The 15,419-nt window shown below is 41.5% G+C and overlaps 2 protein-coding genes across 2 annotated transcripts; both read right to left on the bottom strand.

Annotated features, from left to right (window-relative positions):
- Positions 1-4,815: 4,815 nt before the first annotated feature.
- LOC134368990 (protocadherin beta-8) lies at positions 4,816-7,221 on the bottom strand. Its single transcript, XM_063085221.1, has one exon. It carries the CDS (start codon positions 7,219-7,221, stop codon positions 4,816-4,818), a length of 2,406 nt encoding a protein of 801 aa, XP_062941291.1.
- A 3,183-nt stretch (positions 7,222-10,404) lies between these two features.
- On the bottom strand, positions 10,405-12,792 carry PCDHB7 (protocadherin beta 7). The gene has a single exon (XM_063085658.1). The coding sequence runs from the start codon at positions 12,790-12,792 to the stop codon at positions 10,405-10,407; it is 2,388 nt and encodes a 795-aa protein (XP_062941728.1).
- Between the last annotated feature and the right edge of the window lie 2,627 nt (positions 12,793-15,419).

Below are 15,419 nucleotides of genomic sequence, written 5' to 3'. Positions count from 1 at the left end.
TGCTTTTTCCTGAAGAGTTGGTTCACGGGAGCTTCATGTATGCCCCGGATCCTGGGAGTGTGGTCTTGCAGTCCAGAATGTCAGAACTAAACCGCTAAATATAGGTTTGTAGATTTTCACACTCCCTTCTGCTGTGGCTGAGAAAGCTATTCTTTCGCTTCCAGGTGCTACGAAACCGGCTGGATACTGGAGCTGCGTAGGCAATTCTGTTTTCCATCATCTTAACCTGCAGCGCCACCACGCGTTCTCACTGAGTCTTATATTCTCTGGTTTAACACCGGAGGCAAAATTCTTCTAAGTGTACTGAGTACGGTATGTAATATAAAACACTAAGTTCTATTTTCATGTGGTTTTTGAATGTACAGACAGCTCTGTGGTGTCGCATAGGGAGGGAGAACAGCGAGCAAACTGTCACATGTTATTGACTGTGTAATGCTGTCGAGGTGTTAATAATGAAATAAAATAATTCAATTAACATTTAAGCTGAGCAGATTATACACTTCGGAGCAAAATGTTTCTGAAGTAACATGGGAGCCGTTTCACAAGTACATCTTTTCCACAGTACATACTAGAGAATTACAAGTGAGTGGGCACTGCAAAATTGCAATCAGTGGCAGTTCTAGAGTGTATTTAATCAATGCTTTATTACAAAGTTATTATTTCATTTTCTTTCCAACACTTAAACTTGAGAACTGTGAGTTTTCACAGTTTTCAAATTATTGGAAAATTACTTCCCAAATAGATATATCTCAAAGTTGGGCCTGCCACAAATTTGGATTCTTTTTTTTTTCTTTTAAATCATAATAAGAATAATTTTTTAGTCTTTAAAAAACACTTTTAATAAGATATAATTCATCTACCACACAATGTACCAAATAGATTGTGTGTGTGTAAATTCAGTTTATTTAAAGTGTGCAATTCAGTGGATTTTAATATATTCACAGAGTTGTACATTAATTATCACAGTAAATTTTAGAGCATTTTCATCACCTCAGAAAGAAATCCTATATCCTTTGTCATCTCCCTATTCTCTCGTCTCTCCACCCTCTACCCTAAGAACCATTAATCTACTTTTGTCCCTACAGTGTTCTCTATTCTACACTTTTATATGAATGGAATATAATATGTGGACATTGTGATCAGCTTCTTTCACTTAGCATAATGTTTCAAGGTTCATCGAAATTGTAGCATGTATCAGCACTTCATTTCTTCTTATGGTCGAATAATATTCTGTTGTATAATTACATCACATTCTGATGATCCATTCATCTGATGATGGACATTTGGATATTATAAAGAATGCTGCGATGAACATTCATGTACAAGTGTTTGTGTGGACATATGTTTTCATTTCTGTAGGTGTGGAATTGCTGGATCACATGGTATTTTTGTTTAATTGTTTGAGAAATTGCCAGACTGTTTTCCAAAATGGCTGCACCATTTTACATTCCCACCAGCAGTGTATCAGCGTTCCATTTTTTGCACATCCTCCCAACACTTGTTGTGATCTGACTTTTTGGTTCTAGCCATCCTAGTGAGTATGAAGTGATATCTTGTGATTTTGATTTGTATTTCCCTGATGATAGTGATGTTGAACATTTTCTTATGTGCTTACTGGCTATTTGTATATCTTTTTGGAGAAATGTTTATTCTAATCTTTGCTTATGTTTTAATTGGGTTATTTGGCTTTTCATAATTTAGTGTTGAGTTCTATATATATTCTGGATACAAATCCCTTATCAAATTTGAATTCTTTTGTCCAGGTTTTTCATTTCCATAATTTGAATTGAATTGCAGTAAAGATTCATGATATCTTTTTCAGTTCAATGTTTTTATAGTGATTTTTGGAAGCTTGTTAATTATCTTCTCTTGAATTCAAATGTCTAATCAATGAGGCCTAAACTCCTACTTTGCATGCCCTCCTTTGACCACAGGTGGTACTGCTAGACAGGATAATTTTCTTCTAAGCAGCCAACCTGTGGTAGATAGAATAATGGTCACTCGAAGATATCCCAAAATCTGTACATATGTTATCTTACACGGCAAAAGTTCTTTACAAGTGTGATTAAATTAAGGACATTACAAAGAAATTATCTTGTACTCTCTCTGGGTGAGACAGAACCTTCCCTGTCTATGGTCAGAGGAGATTTGACTGTTAAAGAACAGTCAGATGGCTGGCTTTGAAGAACCAAGTAATGTGGGCAGCATCTAGAGGCTGGAAAAGACAAAGAAATGGATCTCCTCTAGAGCCACCAGAATGGAATGCATCCCTCCTGTCACCTTGATTTTAGCTCTGTTAGATCCGTATTGGACTTTAATCTACGTACTGCAAGGTAATATATTTTTTATTGCTTCAACAAACTAAGTTTGTGGTAATTTTTTTTTCAGCAGCAATAGAAAACTAATGCATAACACAAGCATGGGTTCTCAAGCACCCAGCAGCTGAGTCCACAAAAATTTATCACTTCTACAAGAATAGTATTATCACAGCAAATGCTGAAGGATGTCAGATTCAGCTCTGGTGAGTCATTCTTTTAGAATAAAGTTATTTGACCCACACACATATTTTTTTCAGAATAATTTTTAAGAGAAGTTTACAAAGACATGTGTTTCTTTTTAACAGAAAATAACTGGAGCTCATCATTTCCTACTAAATTTCCAGAATTTCTAAGTTATTTAGTTATGAAAAATTCCTTCACAAACATTACCTATCCTTTTCTGAAATTAGTTATTTCATTTAGAATTAATACTAGAATAGCAACTGCTTTCAAACAAATGGTATGCTAAAATGAATACAGTATATTTAATCTGAATAAGGGACTTACAAAAACGTATGTAATAAAGCAAGTTTCAACTTCCCACAGAAGACAAATTATAATTATAAATATACGTATTAGGTTTAACAGAAAAGGACTAAAAAAAGAACATGAGAAATTCAAGAAATGCAACCACAGGGTAACTCTACTCCCTATTCAGAGTGCTCATTTCTGCAATAATGAATGTGACACATTGAAAGTGTACAGGAATATAATGAGGCTGATTCACATGAATATCAACTGTGATGTCTGACCCAGCTTACTTAGGTCAGTACATCTAGAAGAACTTTGGCCCCATACCAGCCAGCTGTCAACAAACAAACAAACAACAACAAAACCAAAAAGAACAACAAAGAACTTTGGGTTTATTGATCTAGAGCAGTGCGGTCATCAGTATAGAAAGAAATACAAACTATAGACTGAAAGTTCTATTTCTACATGAGAGTTTAGTGTATAGGAGTAAGAATAATAGATGAATTTTACTTCCTTAGTTAGGAAACCAGGGCTACCAGTTAATGCCTGCCAATAGAGCATATTGGTTAAAAACTGAGGCATTAGATTTGGGTAGACATAGATTACATTTCAATTTTTTCCTTTTATTACTGCAGAATTATGAGCAAGTTACTTAATCTTTCTACACCTTAGTTTTCTCATATGTAAAAAAAAGGGAATAATATGCCAATCTTCTTAGGTTTTGGAAAAAGATTTAAAAGCCAATGAATGTAAAGCACTTTGTGTACTACATTTAACTAAATTAGAAATCAAGAAATAAAAGCTTAAAAAGATCAGTCAGATCGAACTGCACAGTCAAATTTTACTGTTAAAGAATTATGATTACATTCCACTGGAGCAAGCATAAAAACTAAAATCATGGTGGCTTACATGGGATAGAAGTTCCTTTATTTCTTAAGCAAAAAAAGTTCAGAAGTAAGCAGCAGGGATGACATGATGACTCCATGGTCACCAGGGACCCCAGTGTCTTTTGAGTTTATTCTGTACTGATTGTCTTAGTCCATTATTTCCATTACTAGGTTCTAACATTGCTGTTTTTGTACCAGGCATGACATACACATTCCAGGCAGCAAGAAGCAGTTAAAGAAGGAAAAAATGGGACCCCTTCCTAGATGAGTCAACTCTCCTTAAACAGTCTTCTTGAAAGTCTCCTACAAATATGTATACACATCTCATGGGCTACAATCTAGTCATATGTCAGGTTCCAGCTGCCAAAGAGGCTGGGACAATGTATTCTTTTAACTAAGCAGACTAAAGCCCTAAATGAAATTTGGGATTTGTTACTGAAGAAAATATAAATGAATATTGGGTGGCCACTGCAGTTTCTGTCACACATGGGTCAATGTTTCTCAAAGAGGAAAAGCCAATTTTATTATCATACACTTCATCACACTAGATAAATGTGGTGAAGGTTTCTCCTCTTTTAACACCAAGGAAAGTAAATGAAAAACAATTTAAAATAATTATAACTAATACTGATATATTTTTGAAAGGAAGCACAATTATATAACATTTTAAGAGAAAACAGCATCAAAGAAGATTAGCATTATGAGGGCAGAATAAAGCAAGAGCCACACCTCACTAAACCAGTTCTCTTTCTTTCCTGATTAGACTTCAGTGTGTTAGTGCATTACTGCTCTGTATATACCTAATAATTTAGGAACTAATAAGAAAATCTACAAGGAACTAAAATTGATTATATAAGATTAATTTTCGATTGTTTCCCCTCCTTATACATTCCTAAGCTGTTGCAGAAAAAGAATTTATACAAATACTGACCTCATTACTTTCTGAGAGGCAAGAAGTAGGACCATTCGGATTGGTATAGTCATGCAAACAGATGAGATACCATTTTTCAAACATAGTGACAACATGAGAAAGGCTGCAGTCAAGTTTAGGATAATTTAAAAATTCCCAATAGGCTGACAGAAAAAAACATCACGTCGAATTTACCCTAAAAAATTAAAATGTGGAATATAAAAACCGATTATTTTAACTGAAGTCTGAAACCAAAGTCATTCCTAAATTTGGGGTTTTCTTCCACTTCTGGCTCAGGGGAATGGCCCTGGAAATTAGGTACAATTGGTTTCAGAAACTTGAACTCGCTGGTCCCTGACTCTCCCATCAGACACACCTCATACTGGTAGCTCTGGGACAGGGTCCCCGTACCGCTGACGTCCACCAGGTGGCCCGGAAAGCGGCCCCCAGGCACCGAGCAGCGGCCCTCCGAGGCCGCCCTGCGCCTCCTGCACAGCCGCACCGCCACCAACAGGAGCACCGAGAACAGGAAGAGCGAGGTGACCGAGGCCAGCGCGATGACCAAGTAGACGGTGAGCGAGTCGGCCTGCGCCCGCTCCGGCGCCGCTTCCGGCAGCGGCAGGTAGGGCTGGGAGAAGCCGTCCACCAGCAGCACGTGCAGCGTGACGGTGGCCGACAGCGGCGGCTCGCCATTGTCCTTGACCAGCACCAGCAGTCTGTGCCTGGCCGCGTCGCGCTCGCTCAGCAGCCGGGCCGTGCGCACCTCGCCGTTGTGCGCCCACACGCCGAACAGCCCGGGCTCCGTGGCCTTGAGCAGCTGGTACGACAGCCAGGCGTTCTGGCCCGAGTCGCCGTCCACCGCCACCACCTTGGTCACCAGGGAGCCCGCCTCGGCCTGCCTGGGCAGCAGCTCGGTGCAGGGCGCAGAGCCGTTCTGCAGCGGGTACAGCACGAAGGGCGCGTTGTCGTTGTCGTCCACCAGCACCACGCGCACCAGCGCGTCGCTGCTCAGCGCGGGGGAGCCTCTGTCTGCCGCGCCCACGCGGAACTCGAACGCCCGCAGGGCCTCGTAGTCCAGCGACCGCAGGGCGAACAGGTGTCCGCTGTCCGCGTTGATGGACACCAGGGAGGCGAGGGCCAGGTGCGGGTCGTGGGTCGGCAGCAGCGAGTAGGTGACCTGGGCGTTGGTGCCCGAGTCTCTGTCTGTGGCGCTGACGCTGCCGATGTGCAGGGCGGGGCTGTTGTTCTCGCGGACGAACAGGGTGTAGGAGGTTTGTGTGAAGGCAGGGGCGTTGTCGTTGACGTCGGAGACCTGCACGGTTACGTTGAGCTGGGTTTTAAGCCTGGGTGTCCCCAAATCAGTGACGGTGACGGTGATGTTGTACTCGGCTCTGATCTCTCTGTCGAGCGGTCCATCTGTTAGAAGGGTGTAAAAGTTTTCCACGGAAGATTTCAGGAAGAAGGGTAGATTGTCCTGAATGGAGCAACTTATTTTCCCGTTTTCTTCCGAATCAAGGTCTGAAACACTGAAAACTGCAACCACTGTCTCAGGAGAGTTCTCAGGGATTGGACTGGTAAATGAAGACATGGTAACTTCTGGGGCGTGGTCGTTCACATCCATGACTTCAGTCAGAACGATGCATTTTCCAGAAAAGCTCCCAGCATCTCTCGCCTCGATATTGACTTCATAAGACTGAATTGTTTCGAAATCAAGTTGTTTTTTCAGCCTAATTTCTCCTGTCGAGGGATTGATCTCAAAGGTTTTGCTAATCTCATCTGAAGCCTGGAAAAGTGAATAGGAAATCTCTCCATTGACTCCTATGTCTACATCCGTAGCAGAGACTGTGACTATCAGGAAACCTATCGGGCTATCCTCAGGGATCCGCACCCTATACAAAGGCTGCTCAAATTCAGGGGCATTATCGTTGACGTCCAGGACTTCGATGTAGACCTGCGTGGCGCCAGACCGGGGCGGGGAGCCGCCGTCCTGTGCTGTGAGAGTTAACCTGAACTCAGGTTCCTCCTCGCGGTCCAGCGCTTTGTCCAGCACCAACTCGGGATATTTCCTGCCATCGCTGCGTTTGCGGGTGAGCACTCGAAAATAGGAGTTCGGACTGATCACATAGTTCTCAATATTATTTCGGCCTACATCCAAGTCCTGAGCGTTCTTTAGAGGAAAGGTAGTCCCCAGAGGGCTGCTCTCTGATACTTTTAGCAACATTTCTTTGTCCAGGAACACCGGAGAGTGGTCATTTATGTCTATTACTTGTAGCTCAGCTTGAAAAAACTCTAAGGGACTCTCTAGCAACACCTGGAAACGTAGCACACATGGCTCTGTTTGACCGCACAGTTCCTCGCGGTCCAGTTTCTGATTTAGCAACAAATCCCCGGTCTCCTGATCGAGCTGCAAATGTAGTTTGTTCCCTTTGGAAATGACCCTAAACCCCCGCCTGGAGAGTTCCCTCTGCTCCAGACCCAGGTCCTTTGCTAAACTGGTTACAAAGGAGCTGCCCTCAGTTTCCTCCACCACAGAATAGCGCCTAGGTTCCGCCTTGCCCGCCAGAGATAAGCCCAAGAGGAGAAAGAAAAAAAGGACTTGCCTTTGTCTGCAAGTGAGTTTCCCGCCGGCCTCCATTGTTCTTGCTTGGTACAGCTACCTGCGAGGATAGCTCTGCTGAACTGTAAAATCTCCGGTATCTGAGACTGTGGTTATTCCACGAGATACCTCAGAAATATTCCGGTGAGTAGTCCCTTTCAGAGGACCCAGTCGTCCTTTCTGTGGTGTCCAAGCTTCCCGTGTGCTTCCAGGACCTGCCGGTAAGCTTTGCCAGTGAATGGAGCCGCAGCTGCAGTTCCTGTTTGTACCTTCTTATCCTGCAGCGCCACCACGCGTCCTCACAGGATCTTACGTTTTGTGCGATGAAAATGGAAGCAATATTCCTAACTCTGCCATTACGTACCACCGGACTATGTAAAGTTACATCATCTCTACTATCGCCAGACTTTGTTGGGCAGACAACTGCCTGAAGGTCACACAAGAGAAATGACATTAGTGGGGACTCTTCCAATAATGCTGAGTTTGGGGGCAAAAAGAAAATATATAGGTAACAATCTGGCTGTGAAGAAAGAATATATGCAGAAAAACAAAAATATGTAAAATTGGAGTAACATAGAAAGCTTTCAGAATTATATACTTTTATTGCCATAAGCAATAGGAATAATTCGTAGCTGTGAATCCTGGACAAATTATTTAACCTCTCTCTGCCTTACTTTCCTCATCTGCAAGGTGAGGATAATAACAGTGCAACCACATAGGATTGTTGTGAATTCCCCATCCTACAAATGAGGAAACTGATGCAGAGGATATTAACCTTTTAAATGAACTATGCATATACGGCAATTTGATGCCTCCATGTAGCTGAGTCTGCATGAATCCGTTGCCATAACTAGAAAACACCTCAAAATTCGCATGGTAGAAGAATGCATGAGCAGGACTATCTCAGGTAGAAGTTATCATGTCAAATGATGAAGGTGACTGAACAAGGAAAAGCTGGAGATTTTGTCTAAATAGAGGTATAATCTGTGACAGCAGTGGTAGTTCTGTATCTCAGAAGGATGTCTTGATGTCTCTTTATTTTTTATTTTTTATTTTTTTTACAGTTACCTCCACTTCTCACAGCATTTGCTTTAAAAAAATCTTTTAATTAAAAAAAAAATTTAAAACCCATAAAAGGATAATATGATGAACCCCCATGTACTTATCACTAGCTTCAACAAGTATCAATATTTTGCCATAATTCTTTAACCCTCCAACGTTTTTACATCCTAGGCAAACTGAGTTTTCATCCAAAAATACATTATACATTTCTGTTAATGACTTTTTAAAATTTCTTAATGATAATGCCATTATCATACCTAAGAAATTAAGTTGGGCTCACCAGTTAGCTCAGTTGGCTACAGCACAGTCTTGAAACAACAAGGTCAAGGGTCTGGGTGCCCATACCAGCCAGCCACCAAGAAAGAAGGGGGAGGAGGAGAAATTAAGTTATTTAATATCCACCTACATTCAGATATCTGCAATTCTTTCGAAGTCATTGTTGTTTGAATTAAGATCCACGACACATTGCATTTTGGGGGGAGAAGTTGGGGGGCTGGCTAGTACAGGGATCAAACCCCAGACCTTGGTGTTAATCAGCGACACCCTCTAATCAACTGAGCTAACCAGCCAGTCCCACACGTGGTGTTTGGCTAGTAGGTCTCTTACGTCCTTTCATTGTGTACTCTTCCCTCCTCCCATTTTCCATGACATTTATTTGTCCACAAAAACTGGATAATTTTATTCTGAGACTATGAAAACAATTTAAAAATTTGTCAGTGTATGTTTTTTGTCAACTGTACTCCATTAGTGATAAACAGTAATAGTACTATTTTCAGAGTTGCTGGCACGAGTTTATAATATTTTCAGAACACAGCTAGGCAAAATTTATCTAGATTTTTTAAAAGAAAAAGTAGTTCCAAATTATTACAACAAACTGTCGCCTTAACTCCCAAGAATTTCTAAAAAATTTAATGAACATTTATGTTTCTATTTGATATTTCACTCTTAAAAACTATTCTTTTTCTTAGATTTTCCTGATTCTGTGCTGCAGTATATTAAGTAGGAAACTTTTAAACTTTCTAATTATATCAGGAATATGTATTACAAGTGGAGATATGGATGACTGTAGAAAAATTACTCCATTGGGAGGAAACTAATAAGCTAATGGAGCAATCAAAATTATAGAATAGTCCTAGTTATGACCATTAATTGTTTCTGTCAAATGAAAGTCATATGTTCAGAAAACAAGGGGAAAGCGCAGTTTGATCTTTCAAATTTTTTTTTTTTACTTGAGATTTGGTCAAATAAAAGCTTTAAAAATAATAGTTAAGTAATTGATTCAGAAAAGCTGGATTATTGTTTATAAGAAAATAAAACTTTTGACCAATACCTAATTATTTCTAAATATAAAAAGACTGAACAGGATTATGAATATGAGAAAAATATTTCTTTTAATTAGGGAGAAACTTGCCAGGTGATATCTAATGACAGAAAAGAGTATAGCATCAGAGCAAGGTCACAGACACAAAGTCAGACATATCTAGGAGAGATGTTCTGCACTGCCATTTATTAGTTGGTGACCTTAGTGAACTTACTGAATCTCTATGAATATCTACTTGTTCATTTATAAAATACATCTCCTCATAGTTTTTTAAATATTAAAAGTGTTAAAATGGTGTATGATGCATAGTAAGTGCTAAAAAAAAAAGCTTAAAAAGATACTCTGCAATATGTGCTTCTCAAACTTAGAGTAGTTATACTCTTGTACAGCATTCTAATCAACTCAAAAAATGAAAGTAGCAATAAAAATGGAAGACACTGGAAAGCAATTTAAAACATCTCAAATAAGATTTATCATTTATTTATTGATATTAATTGTTTAAAGATGACCAGTAAGGGGATCTTAACCCTTGGCTTGGTGTTGTCAGCACCACGCCCTCCCAAGGGAGCCACGGGCCGGCCCTTCAGATAAGATTTATCATTTAACAGCCTGCACATTAAGCACAATTGTTTGAAATAAAAATGAATTATTAGCTCAATTGGCTACAGCATGATGTTATAACACCAGGGTCAAGGGTTTGGATTCCTGTACTGACCAGCCAACAACAACAACAAAAAAAGTGTTTGAAATAATGTAAAACACTCCTCAACAGATATCTCAGGATAACTTTCCAATCAGGAATATACTCACGGATTCGAGATTTTATTTTTCATTAATTATCAGAAGCTCAAATTATTCTTAAATGAAGGATTTTCTTCCACTTCCCTTACTGTGTTGTGGGGTGGGAGGCTGGGGATAATCGGCTTCAGGAACTTGAACTCATTTGTCCCTGAGCCTCCCATCAGACACACCTCATACTGGTAGCTCTGGGACAGGGTCCCCGTACCGCTGACGTCCACCAGGTGGCCCGGAAAGCGGCCCCCAGGCACCGAGCAGCGGCCCTCCGAGGCCGCCCTGCGCCTCCTGCACAGCCGCACCGCCACCAACAGGAGCACCGAGAACAGGAAGAGCGAGGTGACCGAGGCCAGCGCGATGACCAAGTAGACGGTGAGCGAGTCGGCCTGCGCCCGCTCCGGCGCCGCTTCCGGCAGCGGCAGGTAGGGCTGGGAGAAGCCGTCCACCAGCAGCACGTGCAGCGTGACGGTGGCCGACAGCGGCGGCTCGCCATTGTCCTTGACCAGCACCAGCAGTCTGTGCCTGGCCGCGTCGCGCTCGCTCAGCAGCCGGGCCGTGCGCACCTCGCCGTTGTGCGCCCACACGCCGAACAGCCCGGGCTCCGTGGCCTTGAGCAGCTGGTACGACAGCCAGGCGTTCTGGCCCGAGTCGCCGTCCACCGCCACCACCTTGGTCACCAGGGAGCCCGCCTCGGCCTGCCTGGGCAGCAGCTCGGTGCAGGGCGCAGAGCCGTTCTGCAGCGGGTACAGCACGAAGGGCGCGTTGTCGTTGTCGTCCACCAGCACCACGCGCACCAGCGCGTCGCTGCTCAGCGCGGGGGAGCCTCTGTCTGCCGCGCCCACACGGAACTCGAACGCCCGCAGGGCCTCGTAGTCCAATGACCGCAGGGCGAACAGGTGTCCGCTGTCCGCGTTGATGGACACCAGGGAGGCGAGGGCCAGGTGCGGGTCGTGGGTCGGCAGCAGCGAGTAGGTGACCTGGGCGTTGGTGCCCGAGTCTCTGTCTGTGGCGCTGACGCTGCCGATGTGCAGGGCGGGGCTGTTGTTCTCGCGGACGAACAGGGTGTAGGAGCTTTGTGTGAAGGCAGGGGCGTTGTCGTTGACGTCGGACACCTGCACGGTTATGCTGTGCTCGGTTTTGAGGCTGGGTGTCCCCAAGTCGGTGACGGTGATGGTGATGTTGTACTCTGTGTTCCTCTCTCGATCCAACGGTTTATCTGTTGCTAGTGTATAGAAATTGTCTACAGATGCCTTCAGGACGAAGGGGAGGTCGTCTTGGATGGAGCATATCATCTTTCCATTATTCCCCGAATCTCTGTCTCTGATCCTAAACACAGCAACGACTGTCTCTGGAGAGTTTTCTGCAACTGGGCTAGTAAGTGATGACAGGAGCAGCTCCGGTGTATTATCATTTATATCTGTTACCTCAACCACTACTGTACATTTTCCAGAAAGCCCTCCGCCGTCTTTGGCCTGAATAGTCAATGTGTAAGTTTGAATTGCTTCGTAGTTCAATTCGCCTTTAAGATGAAGATTGCCAGATGTTGAGTTGATTTGAAACGTTTTGAGAATTCTTTCAGTGGCATGAAAAATTGCATAGACTATTTCCCCATTACTTCCGGTATCTGAATCTCTAGCTGACACGGCGACAACCAGGGAGCCAACGGGGCTGTTCTCGGGCACCTGCACCTTGTAGAGCGACTGCAGAAATTCAGGGGCATTGTCATTTATGTCTACGACCAGGATGCGTACCAGGGCGGTCCCGGATCTGGGCGGAGAGCCGCCATCCAAGGCCGTGAGAGTTAAACTGAGCTCAGGTATTTCCTCGCGATCCAGCATTCGATCCAGTACCAGCTCGGGATAGATATTCTCCTCCCCGCTGTCATGGACATTGATATGGAAATAGGCATTGGGGCTGATGGTATAGTTACTCAGGCTGTTGGCTCCAACATCTGAATCCTGTGCACTTTCTAGGAGAAATGCCGCTCCAGGAGTGGCACTTTCTAATATTTTCAGGGGAATCTCTCTGTCTAGAAATGCTGGAGAATGGTCGTTGATGTCTCTGACCCATAATTCAGCATGGAAAATCTGAAAAGGCTTTTCCAATAACAACTGGAAAGGCAGCACACAGGGCTCTGTGGGGCCGCACAATTCCTCTCGATCCAATTTCTCATTTAGAAGTAAATCGCCAGTAAACGCATTGAGCAGTAAAAATCGTACGTTCTCGTCTGAAACAATTCTAGGTCCTCGGGCTGACAGTTCCCCCGCCCCCAACCCCAGGTCATTTGCTAGGTTGGCCAGAAAGGTGCCTCTGTCTGTTTCCTCCACTGCAAAATACCGAAGCGGTTTCGCGCCAGCCCAAGACATTCCCAGAAATACACAAAGAAATAGGACTTGCCTTTTCTGCTCAACACGGTCCACTCTGGCCTCCATTATTCGTTTGATCGGTCTTCCAAAACCACTTCCACTCGGCTCAAGTAGCTCTCGGAAATGGCAGCAACCGAATCTCCAGAAACGAGCTGGATAATGGCAATGCTTGTGGGGAGGGATCCTCACCTTTCCCCGACTCCTATTATCACGGTTTCTTTTCCTCTATTTTTCTGGTCAGATTTCCTTCTTACACCAGAATCTGTAATATCCTTTGTGCGGGTATTTTTTTTCTCTTTTTAGCCAGCAGCGCCACCTTGCGTTTTGTGAATGTTATTCCCGTTCTCAAGAATAGAACAAAAAGATGGTGGATTAAAGGAATTCAACAGAATTAATTTTTCCCTAGTATCGTTGCTGTTTCTTTCCATCCTTTTCCTCAAATGGTCACAGTAATGCTAGTAAGTAATAGCTTATATTGTTTTCCCCTCTGATAATCTGAATTCGTATATAAAAAAAATTCTGTTTTTTTCTTAGGTCTAGGGGCATGGAATTAAACCCTGGCTCCCCACCAAAATCCTAAGAATAACTTCTACTATTTTAAACCTTGATAGTAGAGAATATATAGGAAAATTAAGCCTTCATCAAAAAGTCAACAAATATTGGTTGAGGATCTTTTATCTATTTGTAGACGACTTAATAATGATGATGATAAAGCAGAATAACTGGTCTTTTTTTTTTTTTTTTTTCTTGTGAATTAAACAATTCTTCAACTTCCAAAATCTGTCTTCTGCACCCATGATATTTTCTGGCACACTTTCTGTCCCCATCCTTTACACTTTACCTGCTTTAGGTATTCTATGTAAATTAGTGTTCATATATAATGTCAGTAGTTAAGATCTCCAATATCCAATGAATGCTCAAAATTAGTGGTAGTAAGTAGGTCAATTTTGCATTTGTGGAAGTGCTTCTAGTGTTTAATCTTTAACTATGATGTTTGATCTCAATATGGGTTAAATACTCCTATTTTGGATCAAGAAAGTTTTCTTTTTCCTTATTCTTTCATCTTTTAAGTAATTTTTGACATCTGTTAAATTTATTCTTTTATTCTTTAGCTTTTTAATTCTTGACTCCTTGATATATATGATATTTAACCATGATGTATTGTTGCTTTCATGCACAGATGGATTTGTTGTTCAACGTGATTCTAGAATTTTTCTGGCCTGTGTTGTTCTGTGTGTGTTTAACTTCTATTGTTTTGATATTAAACTATAATCCTGGCCTCACAGAATGGGTTAAGAAGCTTTCCATCTATTTTTATACAAAATGGTTTTTATAATTATATTATCTGTTTCTACATGCTTAATTACAACTTCCCTTTTAAACTGTTTGGGTTTGGTGGCTTCACTGGTGGTAGATCTATGACTACCTTTGGTTATTGCCTTTATTACCTTTGGCTATTAATTTGTTCAGGTTTTGCTTTTTTTTACATTATTCATTTTTTATTTTAAAACTTATTAATTTTATCTATTTGGCAAATTTCTTGGTATTATGTTTTCGTTGTATTATTTACTTTTAGTTATATCCACATTCTTATTAGTAATGTTGAATATTTTATCTCCTTTTTATTCTTGGTGAGATTTGCAAGAGCCCTATCTTACTGATATTTTTAAATGCATTTTTTTTTCAAAATAATATATGACGTTGGTTCAAAATCAAATAGCACTAAGAGGCTCATAATAAATTTTAGAATAAAATACAATGGTTTTCTGCCTTTTCCCATATCATAACTTTTCCTAGTTTCCCTCCCAAGAAGCAGACATTTAAGAACTTTTAGTTAGCTCTTCTGCCACAAATATGTATTTTGATTAATTAATTTTAGACATTACCAATTGATTCATTATTATGTTGGATTAAATTGTAGCCCTTTCATGCCTTCTTTCACTTGCAATACATTGCGAACATTGTTGTGTACTAATTATATTTTTCTTTCTAACTTTTTTGAAGTTAATAATTGCCTTGCTTTTTTCTTTATTTTTATCCCTATCACTTATTCTTCCCACACTTCCAATTACCTCTCAGTACAATTTTCCACATAGCCATTCCCATCCCTCCTGAGATGTCAATTTTCCTTTAAATTGGTGGTTGCTATCTATCCCTGCTGCATGGCTATCGTCCTGGAACTTCCCTTTGCTGTCATTCTTGGAATTCTCTTCACCTTTGATTGGATTTCCTATTTCTGAGACTTTGTATCTTCCACTCTTCTGGTTTACTCTACAGCTTTAATAGATCACATTCTCCAATAGGTTCATTTCATTGAAAAGATGATGTAATGTCAGGGGGCTTGCTGATGATATCCTTCAAAATGCCTGTGCCCAGAGTCACGCACCTCCAAACTGGACTAGTTTATGCCTGAGACATGGTTGTCATCCTGGGACATTGTTCAGTATCATCTGGAGATTCAATTCACTTCTGAGCTGTTTGGGATCTTCTCTTTTCTATTTCTTCTGTCTTTCTCTCTCTTGGATTACTTTCTCACTTTGATAAATATCTTCCAGTACTTTCCAGAGAAGGGTGTAAGAGTTAGATTTTGTTGTGATCTGAGGTGTCCTAAAATATCTTTATTCTGCTCTCAAACTTAATTAGAAGTTTGACTGAGTATGGAGTTTTAGATTGAAAATAATTTTCCTTCAGAA

Source organism: Cynocephalus volans, chromosome 2, assembly GCF_027409185.1.
Source record: "Cynocephalus volans isolate mCynVol1 chromosome 2, mCynVol1.pri, whole genome shotgun sequence".
Classification (NCBI taxonomy): domain Eukaryota; kingdom Metazoa; phylum Chordata; class Mammalia; order Dermoptera; family Cynocephalidae; genus Cynocephalus; species Cynocephalus volans.
The sequence above is the reverse complement of the archived record's forward strand: the minus strand, read 5'-3'. Positions and strand labels throughout refer to the sequence as shown.

Coding starts and splice junctions, on each gene's coding strand:
- LOC134368990 (XM_063085221.1), bottom strand. CDS start 7,221: ATGGAGGCCGGCGGGAAACTCACTTGCAGACAAAGGCAAGTCCTTTTT.
- PCDHB7 (XM_063085658.1), bottom strand. CDS start 12,792: ATGGAGGCCAGAGTGGACCGTGTTGAGCAGAAAAGGCAAGTCCTATTT.